Source organism: Centrocercus urophasianus, unplaced genomic scaffold (genome assembly GCF_019232065.1).
Source record: "Centrocercus urophasianus isolate 14NV4802_14NV808 unplaced genomic scaffold, USGS_Curo_1.0 seq_5, whole genome shotgun sequence".
NCBI classification, from domain to species: domain Eukaryota; kingdom Metazoa; phylum Chordata; class Aves; order Galliformes; family Phasianidae; genus Centrocercus; species Centrocercus urophasianus.
The window spans coordinates 8,501,674-8,515,290 of record NW_024885088.1 but is presented as its reverse complement, the minus strand read 5'-3'; the positions used below and the strand labels follow the sequence as shown (position 1 = coordinate 8,515,290).

At 38.6% G+C, this 13,617-nt stretch overlaps 1 protein-coding gene across 4 annotated transcripts in view; it reads right to left on the bottom strand.

Annotated features, from left to right (window-relative positions):
• FAR2 (fatty acyl-CoA reductase 2) overlaps positions 1-13,617 on the bottom strand; it is a 135,469-nt gene that overhangs the window by 78,771 nt on the left and 43,081 nt on the right. For all 4 annotated transcript variants that reach the window (XM_042835031.1, XM_042835033.1, XM_042835030.1 and 1 more), the window contains one exon: positions 5,911-6,145. In XM_042835031.1, coding sequence (XP_042690965.1) covers positions 5,911-6,099 — 189 coding nt within the window. In that variant the 5' untranslated portion in view covers positions 6,100-6,145. The remainder of the gene's footprint in view (positions 1-5,910; positions 6,146-13,617) is intronic.

Genomic DNA, 13,617 nt, shown 5'->3' with positions numbered 1-13,617 from the left:
AAAAAGGGGTGGCCAGCAGGGAGAGGGAGGTGATTGTCCTCCTCTACTCAGCTCTTGTGAGGCACCATCTGGAGTACTGCGTCCAGGCCTGGGGCCCCCAGTACAGGAAGGACACAGAGCTCTTGGAGCAGGACCAGAGGAGGGCCACTAAGATGATCAAAGTCTGGAGCACCTCTCCTATGAGGGAAGTTTGAGGGAACTGGGCTTGTTTAGCTTGTAGAAGAGAAGGCTCCAGGGAGACCTCACTGTGGCCATCCAGTACTTGAAGGGAGCATATAACCGCGGGGGGGGCGCCCCGGGAAACAGCTGTTTACAAGGGTGGATAGTGATAGGACAAGAGGGAATTGTTTTAAACCGAGATAGGGGAAGTTTAGGTTAGATATTAGGTGGAAGTTTTTTCATTCAGAGGGTGGTAACACATGAACAGGTTGCCCAAGCAGGCTGAGGATGCCCCATTCCTAGAAGTGTTCAAAGCCAGACTAGATGTGGCTCTGGGCAGCCTGGTTTGGTTGGTGACCCTGCACACAGCAGTGGGGCTGAAACTAGATGATCTTTGTGGTCCTTCTCAACCCAGGTGATTCTATGATGATTCTATGATGAGCCAGGGATTGGAGAAAGGGATACTTGAGGGAGTTGAGGGAAGAAAAATCTGGCATGAATTTAATAAAATGTAGTTAGACAGTATTAAAAAGCAGCAGTATTTCACAGTATTTCTGGACACATCCTGCTCACCCTTTTCAATAGCCTCACAACATCCCCATCTTCTCTTTGAACTACAAGACTTTTCTACTTTGACTGGTCAATTAGCAGTACTGGATAAGTAGACCTGAAAGACAGACTGGCAGCAGCAAACAGCATCGGTTCACTGAATCCACAGCATGGAACAAGTTCAGCTCTCCCTGGGACACTATGAAAGCTACAAGCAAGTCAGCTTAATCCAGTTATTGCTTCCATGGAATGTCAGACATCACCTCCAAGCACCCCTGCTTATTTGAACATGAAGAGGGATCAGGAACAACAAAGAACACCAGAACATTGCTCCACCTCTGATAAATATACACCTCCCATCAATTAATGAATATAACAGTTGTCAAGCTTTGCCTTGTGATCCTCATCTGTGGACACATCCAGGGTGAGGCCGATAACAAAATGTTGTTTTGTGTGTGTGTGTACAAGCTGTGCTCTGCGTCATACAGACATGGTATTTCTTGAAGCACAGAGTATTTGATTCCCTTAGGGACCTGCTGCTGTCCGTAAATTGATAAGGCCTCCATTTCTCATGCGCTCCTCAGTGCATGCATTCATTTTGGAATTGATGCCAAGATAGTTAATGATCTGTTCATTACACATTTCATATTAATGCAATAACACAACTTCATTTAAAACTAAGATTAAAAGATCTGAAGAAAACTAGTATTATACTGCATTTCAGTACAATATTTTCCAGCAAATACTATGAAAGAATTCTAATTTTTAACTAAATTATACTTCCATAATTTTACTGCTCACATTGGGTTTAGAATTTTAAAAATTCCATACAGTAAACATTTTAAAAGAACACACAAAGGTATTTTCTCCCTTCATACTGCATCACCCTTTCGTTACTTATTTTTTTAATTTGACAGGAGTTATCTTCCAGCATATTCAAATGTATACAATACAAACAAGACAGTTCTCAAACGTGATGCCTCAAAGTTTAAACCCTTAAAGATATAATGATGGAAACCACAAAAAATTCAGAGCTTATACTAATAAATATGTGGAGATTAAAAATGATAGGCAATTTCTTTCAAAATACTGTTATACACTACTACAAATAGAGTCCCCAGAAGGCCTTACCTGAAAAACCTTAGCATTATGCAGTACAACTATTTCCTGTCAATCTGTTTTTCTACTTTCAGCTTGCTTCATACTAATTTCTATTTTTATCTGCTTGTCTAGAATATTTTGAAATGAGAAGCCCATTTTTCTCTAGCCATTTCATGGGAAATTTCCTTTCTGGATATGAAAATCAGTAATTCCAGAGAGTTGAGCCATAATGTAAAAGAATAGTTATTTTCAAACTGAACGCGTGATTAGTCGGTAGGGAAGATTATATACAAAAACAGAATTAAATATTTTCTCCTAAAAACACAAACAAGCACTGTATTGCATTAACTCCAACACAATTTGTGGGGAAAAAGAATAATTATGCAGTAGGGATTAGAAATTACACATACACACGTGTATGGGAACTGCTGAATCACGGCCTGAACCTCTGATTGATCACCTGAGGTGAGCAATGAGTCAGCCATGGGAGCACAGGTGAAGGCAATTCACTTGTGCTGCCGGAAGGGCTGGAGCCTGGCTCCACCTCCCCTAGACCCATTTAAGAGCTGGCTACCAGTGAAGAAGGATCTCTTCTGGAGATCTACTGTGTTGGAGTTTTTTAAGTGAGCCCAGGATATGGGTAAGCTTTCTGTCTATTCTCTTTTTGTTATTTTAATCTGCTTTGCCAAACTCTCTTGTTTATTTTGTAATTATAGCATCTTAGTATTCATTGATTATACACTCAACACAGAATCACAGTATTGCACAATTACAGAAATATAGGTGCTAGAAGGGACCTCTGGAGATCACCTCCAGACTCATCAACCTCCGAGTTCCCTATAGTAGGTAGCACAGGAAAGTGACCAGATGGGTCTTGGATAACTCCAGAGAAAGAGATTCTCTGGGCTGCCTGTTCCAGTGCCTTACACACTCAAATTAAAGATGTCCCTTGTGTTTGTAGAGAACTCCCTGTGTTTCTGTTGGTTCTCCCATTACCCCTTGTTCTACTGCTGCACACCACTGAAAAGAGTCTAGCCTATTCTACTTGATTGCCACACTTTATATACTTATAAACAGATCTCCTCTCATTCTTCTCTTATCCAGGCTGAACCATCTCAGGTCTCTCAGACTTTTCTCATACGGGAGAAAAGGCCCCTAATAATTTTTGTGGCCTTTTGCTGAACTCTTTCTAGAAGATCTTTGTCTTTTTTGACTGAGGAGCCCAGCGCTGGACATATTTTACATGTGGCCTCACCTGGACAGATAGAGGAGAGGGATCACCTGCCTCAATCTGCTGGCTGCACTCCTTTTAATGCACCCCTGGATGCAATTAGCTTTCTTGTTCACAAGGGCACATCACCAATCTGCTGTCTATGAGTATACCTCAATCTTTCTCTATTGAGTTCTTTTCCAGCATGTCAGCCCATGACCTGTACTGGTGCATGTGGTTACTCCGCCCCAGGTGCAGGTTCCTCTCTGCCTGTCTCTGTTTAGGTCTTGCTGAATGGCAGCACAGCCTTCTGGTATGTCAGCCACTCATCTCAGCTTTGTATTGTCAGTTAACTTGCAAAAGGTGAATTCTGACTCTTCCTTCAGCTTGTTGATGAAGATATCGAACAAGTCTGGGCCCAGTATTCACCCTTAGGAAACACTGCTAGTTGCAGGCCTCCAACTAAACTCTGCAGTGTTGATCACAAACCTCTGAGCTCTATCAGTCAGCCAGTTTTCAATCTGTATATAAATATAAAGTAATATTCATTACAAGGATGTTGCCGGATACTGTGTCAAACACCCTGATGGAAGTAAGTACCCCATAAAATGAACCAAAGTCTGGTAAAAGAAGCTGCTGTTCCTTGAGCTTACAGTACAACATTCACATACCATTCTGCTTAGCTGTGGTCTGTTCATGCATTAATTATGCATAACAGTCTTACTACCATGCAATGTGCCTTTATATCAATAACAGACAATACAGTTATAGTAATAAAAGTAAAAAGGTACTCTTTGAGAAACTATTCAGGGCTTAAACCCTTGAAGAATTGTACAATTTTGGTCCAAGGCATTGTGTAGTAAGATTTATCTGCAGAAGACATAACTAGGTATGCAGAGGAAAAATAAAACCTCAATGCTTTGGTCCTCTTGGTCTTTCTTCAATAGGAGATAGATGCTTTCTCACAAATCCCAGTTGTTATCTTATTGTTTAATTTTTAAAAGAACAGCATCAAAATACGTCCTCTTCCTTAGACGACCTGGATGAATTGTGCTCATACCCCTACAGTTTTTTCTTTAAAATCTGTGGAAACCCAGCTTAGGCACTTGCCTCCTCCTTCTACTCATTTGAAAATCAATGAAACAATCTGGCAAAGGTTCAAGAAGATGCGCCAAGTACTGTTTTCATTGATATGACTAAAAATACTGCTATGCACTAGGAAAAAAAGGGTATGTCTCTTACAGCTGCAACAATAAAAGAGCTACTCAAGAACTTCACCTAGAGCTACCAACACAAAGATGTGCTGACAAACTGAAAAAATAAGACTGTATTTATAAAGAATATGCAAACTCGGCTTCTAGAAATCCTGAAAAATAGCTTGGTTCCTCATTTTTTTACTGGTTAAAAACAAACAAAAGAAAACAAACCATCAAAATGAAAAAAAAAATAAACAAGCATGTCGAATTTGGGATTTTGCTCTTTAAGGATGAGAACTCGCATTATCCCCATTGCTGGTGACAGAAGTTGTATAAGCAGCTGAAAAATATTCATTGAAAGGATAAGTAATGAGAAACTGTGTGTCTGACAGACTTGCAAAAAGCAACCAGTATGATGGTTTCCATTAAGAGCACTTATGAATGCTAAGGTCTGCTGAAAAAACACACACAAAAATTAAACTCTGTTGTTGAGCATATTTAAGGTTTTTCTAGCTGACTCTTTGGATGCCTCAAAACAATGGGGAAAAAAAAAAAAAAAAAAAGTCTTCTCTCAGCTTTACTTGTCTCTTAGTATTGATAAACCTGATTTATCTTCAGCTCCACTAGAAGTAGGAATACTTTTCCAGTAAAGTCCTGCTGAGTGTTTTTGACCAATGCTCTAAAGATATGTTGGCCTGTCTTGGATTAACTCCAATGATTTCTTGCCTACTAAAGCTAGGTCTGTTCCATTGTCTCATTTCATGTGGTCTGTGTACAAATTCTCACCAGCAGGAAGCATTAGCTTGAATTCTGGCATTTGTCACAGCTGGACGAGTCTGAACAAGTTCAAGACCTTCCCATTGGCATAAGCTGTAGAAGAGCAAGAGTCTACCAAGATACTAGGTCTACCAGTGTCTGTCTCCTTAACAGATCTTTACATTTGATGCAACAAAAGGCTTTAGTGTTCTTTTAACAGGAGAGATGTGGCTCTTCTTATTGGGGTGGCAAGCTAAAAGATTATTGAAACATGATGCATAGGTCGAAGTCATATATGTCTATTCTTCATCTCACAGCACTGACTTAGCCCATGCATTCTACTGCATGCGAATTTGGAAAACATTTTTTTCAAATGTGACAGTATTTTACCATTTTCTAAGTGAGATGAAACTAGCTGGCAGTTGAAGATGAAGATGACAGATGTCCTACAGAACTGCAACAAAGCACAGCACACTACATGTTGTCCTTAGGCCTTGTCTTATGAAATAAGTTTAACTAATAAGTACAAGGAATAGGGTTTGATGTATTCACACTTAGTTTTACGTTTGAATTCTAGATTTTGAATGTTAAGCTTTGAAAGTGGGGAACTAAGAATTCATGAAAACAAAATGCCACTTTTCTTACAGAGACATTTGCTAATGTAGCATGTTTTTGAAAAACATCATTCTCAACAGACAGCAATGCAGAAAAAGGAAGAAAAAGAATTACATCACTACAGTGTAAAATCCTGCATCAACTATCAGACTGAGACAGATGCAGGTTCGTTTGTGCACAATGTTCATGTTTTTTTCAGACACAACAAAAATATACACAGGTTACAGCAGAAGATGGTATTTGTTCTTCAGTAGAATGCACACCTGCTTTACTCAGCTTAAATTAATTTCAGACTAAGTTATTGAATAAAATATAGAAGATTACCTTGCATTTCAACATGTTGGCCACTCTCTCTTGCATTGACTGTCCAGCTTTTGGTCTTACAAGTATATAAACTGCTTTTACTTCAGGGCTGGAGCGCAGAAGCTTTTCCACCAGCACTTTGCCCATGAAACCTGTAGCTCCTGTGATAAGTACAGTCTTTCCATTGTAATAAGCTGAGACTGAAGACATGGTGCTTCCTACTTCTGTTCTTCCTTTAGCTTCCTGCAGGAGGTACCTGAGAAGATACAGAAATAAGGTTTTAAGGCTTTCCAGATTAAACCGCTAAGTCATTAAGGAACTACAGTGCAAGAACTTGTTCCAGTTTGTCAGCTATAGCAACTCATCTTAGATCAGTCAAAGGTAATTTTAAAATCAGTTTTCTTTTTCAAGATGTTGTCATGAACAGAATACACACACACAAAAGATTAATCTGGGAAATTTACAGATCTTAAGTTCAGCCTTTATATTACACTGCAGTTGCACTCAGAGTTCACAAGTTCAAACATGGCTTCTTGTGGTGAAGACTTCTAGCAGGAGATGCTTAACTACAATGTTGAAGAGCACTTATACATTATGAAATGGAAGCCAAATATATGCACTATCCTTACAGGACAAAACAGAAACAGATCTCCTTTCAACTAATGTGAGCTCTAATGCTGTTCTTCCAGTGCTACTCCACTGAGCCAATTTTTTGCCAGCCATCACTTTCCAACATCCTCAGTTTTTTTCAGTGGTCTTGGCTTGGAATATATCCATGGCAAAAACTCTTTTTCTTGGAATATACAGCACAATTACTTGCCCTGCAAGACTGCAGAGCTATGTGTAGGTCACCACTTCTTTTGTTGGATGTTAAGGCCAAAATTAATCCCATGTAACTCTAAGGAGCACAGATGTCATGTTTCTTGATAATCCACAAAGAGTTTAGGTTGCTTGAAATTACCTCTGGAGATCCTTCGCCCTTTCCACAAGGGAGCTGGCATGACTAGACTCCCACACGAAGTGTCCCAGTTAAATATTTTATTTAGATACAATATTTTCAGGCCAGCATGTCCCCAGCCATTCTGAAAGCTATAAAATGACGAATGAGGCTGAAATTAGACTTGCTAGCGGAACCCTCTCTCTGTCGGGCTAACAGGTGGAACCCCCCAAACACCTTTGAAGTGCTGCAGAATTGACAGCATGCTCAAGATGCTTCAATTACAAGGGAAACGTTCACATAAAATACAAATAAATTGAAAAAATATTTAAAAAATTCCTTTGAAACAAACCTACTAAACCTACAAATTTTGAAACAGAAGCAAAAAGAGCTCAAGTGCTCAAAAGCCATGAAAATATCCAGCTCCCCCTCAAATCCTTTCAAATACGCAGAAACAGAAATTTATCATTTGTTGCATTTTTGCTTTCTGCTAAGATTCCTTGTTATCATCACCTCTTCTGCCTTTCTGAGAGAAAGGAAACCACGTAAAGACAGTAAAAACAGACTAACTTATAAAACAGAATCATTAAGTCATAGAATTGTTTGGGTTGGTGGAGACCTTCAAGACAATCTAGTTTCAACCCCCCTGCTATAGGCAAGGGTAGCTCCCACCAGACCAGGTTGTTGAAAGCCCCTTCCAACCTGGACTTGAACAGAACTGTCCGTAGAAGAACCCCTGCAAGGTGTACATTGTTCAGTGCAACAGCTCAGGGAGATGCTTAAATGGACTGTGATCTCAAAGGCATTATCACTCCTGACAGTGAAAAATGAATCAGAGGCTTTGGTACTTACAGTCTTTATCTACTATTATCATCATCCATTATCTGATGCACCTACCCAGATCTGACCACCCTGCCAGTATTCACAGTAACTGTACTGCTACATGGAAACACTAAGTGCGTATTTCCAATGGACTACAGTCCAGGCACATCAACGAGGGATACAAACCGCAAGATACATGTGAGAAAGATCTCAGTGCTATCATGAACTGCAGTACTTATCATCAAACGAAACACCCAAATTTATTTTGAAAGAAATCTGTAACAAATCATCAAGTGTATCATATAATTTGAGAAAGTAGGTCAAGCAGAAAAACATCTGAAGGACACTATTTTACAAAATTAATATCTGTGAGTATTCTGGCTCTGTGAATTCAGGTATTAGCCTACTTTCAGATATGACCTACATCACAGCTTAAATGAATCTAGGAGGCTTGTCCAGGCCTATTATAAACCTGCTCTTATCTAAGACCTGGTCACTTGGGAATTTGGACAAACAGGTTAAACTATTAGATAATTAATTTATAATAAAATGTCACATCTTATTCTGACTGGGGAAAACTGAGTAATGCTGTAAGACAAATTTGCAGAACCTAGAAGTGTGTGAAAGACTATGTGTTAGTTCAGCTGGATGAAGATGAAGATGAGAAAATGCTTAAGAGTACGATAGGTGCCTGGCAAAGCAGATATATTAATGGCAGAAGTCCTCAGTCACTAGAAGCCATAAGAAATCTTCTGAATATAAGGAAACATTTAGAAGCATTTAGACCATCCCCAGTTAGCGGATTCTTGCTTTGATCTGACTTTCAGAAGATCACATCCTACTTAGCTTCACCTAATATTCTGCTAGACAAAAATAGTACATTTATGAAGTACTCTGCATGGCAGACTTGAGGATTAACACTATATTTAGCAGTAGTTACTTTTTTCCAATCTTCAGCAGTTTAGAACATTTGCAAATTCTATTACAATATGTCACTGCTATGCATTATGATTGCAGGCTCCTGCTGAAATAGTTGTTTAGAGTTCTGAATATGAAAATAAACTTATTTTGTTGTTTCATTTGTGTTCTCTGAGTTATCCAAGTAGGGTTCTATTTGTATTGGCAAGACACTAGGTGCTTTCTAGAAGAATAATAGAAGAAAAAAAAATAACACTACTTTAAAATGTCCCTAAAATCACATCTGCAGCCAGATTTCCTTAAGTATTTCTTGCAATCCTCTTGTAATTTAAGACCACCTCAAATGTTTCTCTTCAAAAATGCCGGAAAAAAATCTTCAAAATAATTTTGATGCGGTGGGAATGGAAGTACCAAACATCATCAAAATGCATTCCTAAAGCAATCTGCTCTTTCTCTTCATTATTGCCTAATCCTCCAGGGTTAGAAGAAAAAGTAAGAAATCATACACTTTCTATTCTCTATAATAATAAAACAGTTGAAGTCAAGCAGCATATATTTAGCAGAGCCAGTTTCAGTGTGGGATTAGATTGCTCTGGGCTTCATCCACAGCAAAAAGACATGAGAAATGTCATGGTATTTGCTTATCATGGGATCAGATTTATGTATCCTCCACTTCTTTTTCTCTTTCTTCAGCTAAATTTAGAAAAAATACAATAATCTTGCACCCAGTTGACTCCATGCTAATGATCTTCAAAGAGAATTGTACATATGCTTATCTGCTTGAATCAAATTGATGTTTTGTGATCATGACAAATAAAAGGAAAAATGCTGCAAAACCACTGTGTTCAGACAGATCCCTGAATTTCCACATTCCTAACAAATTTTAAAAGGTTATTAATAGTTCCCAAATTCAAGAGCAGATTCCAGGTTATATTCAGGATATTCCATTACAGAAACTGCTACAATGTTTTCCTTTCAACTACGGGAATATTGTTTAATTTTATTTTTTCAGATTTTTAAAAATGTATTTTAAAAAAGTGATTTCATAACGGAATTTGTTCTTTTCTAATTTAATGGATATTGTCTGGTCTTTATGAAGAAAATGCAGAAGTAACAAAAATCTTCAGAAATTTGAGGATTTTCACGTTAAAAGACGTGATTCAAGTAATGCCTGCTGAACATTTAGATATCTATTTTGAAGTACAAAGAACCGTATACATTCCTTTTTGATTTTTTTTATTTTTTTTTTAATTAATCAAATAAAGAAAACCTATGTTTTCTGTAGAAGCTCAAACTTCATTACTGGGGAAAAAAAAATAATAATTCAAAACCAAGTATTATCAATGCCCCAACCACTTAAGCAAATAGGAATTAAGCATCTGCTAAGAGAAAACTGTAGTAAGACTGAACAACGATCAGGAGTTCCAGCGGGCTGAGCCCTATGGAGCTGAAGGAAGAGAAAGACTATTTCAGAGCCTGGAATTCCTGTTTTTTCATAAACTGGATGGAGATGACAAAGCCACCGAAAAAAAGAAAAGCCCACACACAGACTTCCTGAAGTCCAATTCTAATGTTCAATTACTGACAACTTTTAACAGTTCAGGTGCTAATCTGAGCAGGAAAATAATCACTGGTGTGTCATGTGAATTACCGAACACAACATCTTTAAAGCAGTCCACATTTCACTGCTGCTGACTCATCTCCAGTTGTATTCTGAAAAAAAGCCACCTTTTGGACATTCAGTCAGGAATCATGCCGAGCACCTCTACTGACACAAGTACAAAAGCTGCTTTAAGAGTAAAGCTCTGATACAGATGCCCGTGACTGTTCTCTCCAGACCAGACATAAAGGATAATCTACAGCACTGCATTACAAACAAAGCCATGGTCTTGTGCCAGGGGCATATGCCAAAGCACAAGCGAGCAATACAAAAAGTGGGCGTCCTACCAACCCAATACTTTGGCCCTGCAAAAGAAAACCCACACATCCTCATCAGAAGCATAAAGCAAAATTTTTTTTCCCCCAAGCAGATGAAACAGAGCTGATATTTAAGAAAACTAATACACTGTCCCCTCGTTCCACATACTTTGATGCCAAATCTGCATTCATCTTACAGTGGTGTAATGCCAGAAGTTAGACTGTTACCAAAGCCACAGCAAAGGGAAGATGAATGCATATCTGAACCTCCCTCGCTGCTGTTACTACTACTGCCCAAAGCAGGTCCGTGACTGCAGGATGTCAACAAGAGATGGTAAAATGAAGCACAAGCAGTGAGGGATGAGTACATCAGGGCAAGTTAATGTCTCACTGCAGTTTGCACAGTTGCTAAGATTTCTATACCCTACTCAGCTGGGACAGTGGTGATTTCAAAAGCTGATCTACTGAGATATTTGCCATTTCAATTTAAGAGCACAAAACAAAAAGGAAAGAAAAAAAAGGAGAGAGATCTAGTTCAGTGCAAGCGTAAAGGACTGAAGGTGTATTAACACGTCTAGATCCACAAATGTTCTCTCTGGCATCTCCTTCTACTTAGTCTAGTCTAGATGAGTTTTCTTATACCTGATGCACTTTCACAACTTTGCCTAGGGATGTAATTTCTGTAAACAAGAGGGTCAGAATATCCATATGATTTTTTTTTAAAACATGATATAAGATATAATGAACCAGCTTTAAATAAAAATGTAGACAGCAAGATTTCCTTAAGACAAAAGAAATATTTAGCCATTTCTAAATATAAATTGATAATCTTGGATGCAAATGTCCAATCACATATACGATAGTTTTCTTTAATTAGGATTCTAGTGGATTTCTGATTTCTATTCTGAAGCATGCAGAGAAATGAAGATTCTTCTGTTATTTCAGCAAACTTATACAGCTGAGGTCAGAAGCATCAGTATAAAGTGGTTACAGAATATTTCAATCTCATAAGCTTGCTTCCTCAACCTACTACTGCTTTATGAGCTTAAAATGGACTCAATACTAGCGATGTCTGAACACCGTATCTTCATGTAACTGCTTTTTTTCTCTGTCAGGAAGTGCAACAGAGATTCCACAAACTAAGCGCATCATCACAATAAAACTAATTCTTTCTAATGCGGGTGCTTTGCCTGAAAACATCTATCTATAGCTTCTTGTTAGCAAATCATCAACAAATAAATCATCCTAAGTGTAGTGGTTACAACCTGACCTTTTAACTTTGGTGGTCAGTGGAGGTAGATATTTGGACAACAGTTTTTTTCCAACATTAATGCATACACAAAAATTGCATGAAGCAAACCAATACAGTTCAAGGAGTGTGTGTGCACAGAAGCAACAGAAATAATAATGAGTTGAACATCTGCACACCAAGTCCTATAGAGCAAAGTCCTATCTGAAACAAGGCATCATTCCAACCTATTGATTCATCCAGTAACAGTCTTCATAAAAGCATAACTAGATAAACATGAGAGCCTATACTAATGATTTCATACTACAGTATATATCTATCTGTTTTCAAAACTAAAGATAGCATAATCAAATGATCTTTCCATAATGAAACATGAAAGACAAGTACCAGAGTTTCATTTGCACATATTTAACCTCACTGGTGCACCGAAACTCATTAGGATAAAAAAATTTTTTTTTTTTAATTTCTTGCTTCTCTCACTCCTCCCTATTGCCCATGCTTAGAGCATTTGATGGCACCTTGCAATCCACCAGACAAGAGAACTGGTCCTGTTTATTCCGTCCAGCTACTGAAATCAGACAGAAAGCATCTGTTCCTCTTATATACAAAACTCTCCTGTCAAGTGAAGGTTCTCAGGCAGCAAGGCAGGATCAGGACCTTTGAGAACAGGAAAAAAACACAACCAAAGGAGTCCATAAAGAAGTTTACACCCCTCAATGCACAGCATTAAGCTGGCAAGCCAGAAAACTGGTGTTCAGTGACAAGCTTTGCAGCAGGTCCTGCCTCAGCACGGGAGGAGCAATTGTGGAACTGTCTGAATCTCAGCTACAGTGCAAGACACCTTTGCTGCCACAGTCCTGGGCACTAAAACAACCTCAGACAGACAGCATACATGCCCATACTGAGGCAGCTACTTCAGCAGAGCTGCAACTGTTTCCAGGCAAGGCAGGATGCTGCTGTTATTTTCATGGAACAAATGCCACTAGATGACAAGTATCTTATTTTCCCTATAGAAACACACAGAACCCAAAGCAAGGACAAACTAGCCAGCCTTTCACTCGTGTGCAGTGTGAGGAGGGCAGAGGAGACACCAGAATGGAGCTTGCCTGCTTCTGGAGAGAGAGTGAGGAAAGGCAACAGAAAGATAATGTAGAATGTAAAACACACCAATATTCTGTTACACGTTGTTGCTGTGCAACAGATGGCAGCAGGGGGGCTGTCTGACAAAATCGCATCTGACATGGAAGTGCATATGAAAAAAAGGTGTGGAACTGAGTTCTTCCATGGAGAAAAAATTGCATCCACAGACATTCAGTGATGCTTGCTGAATGTTTACAGGGACCAAGCAGTTGATGTGAGCACAATTAGGTGGTGGGAGGTGAATTTCTGCAATGATAACAACAAAAATGAGTCACTTTGACTGGTGCAGATTTTTATGAAAGCAGCAAGCAGGCTTTTGTTCACTGTCAGCAAAAATGCATAGTCACTGGTGGTGACTATGTTGAAAAATAGTGTTTTGTAGCTGAGAATATGCTCTATCAAACAGTGTTATTGTGCTCTTTGCAGCTGTTGTCATTTCCATGGAAATAAACAGGAGACGTTACCTTCAGAACAGTGTATGTAACACAGCTTTCATCAAAATAATTGCTGTGATACTATAATTTCATTAGTATCATATGCATATGTAAACAAGAATTTTTTAAAAAAGGAAAAGAAATAAAGAAAAAGCGATCTGTTTCCATCTGAAGTTTTTTTGCACTTATCTACAGTTATTTTACTTTTTTTACCATACAGTTGTTCATTTCATATACTGTTCAAAATATGGATTCCAGGAAGGCGCTGATAATGACACACTGAAGAAATCAAACTAAAAGATCAAAATATT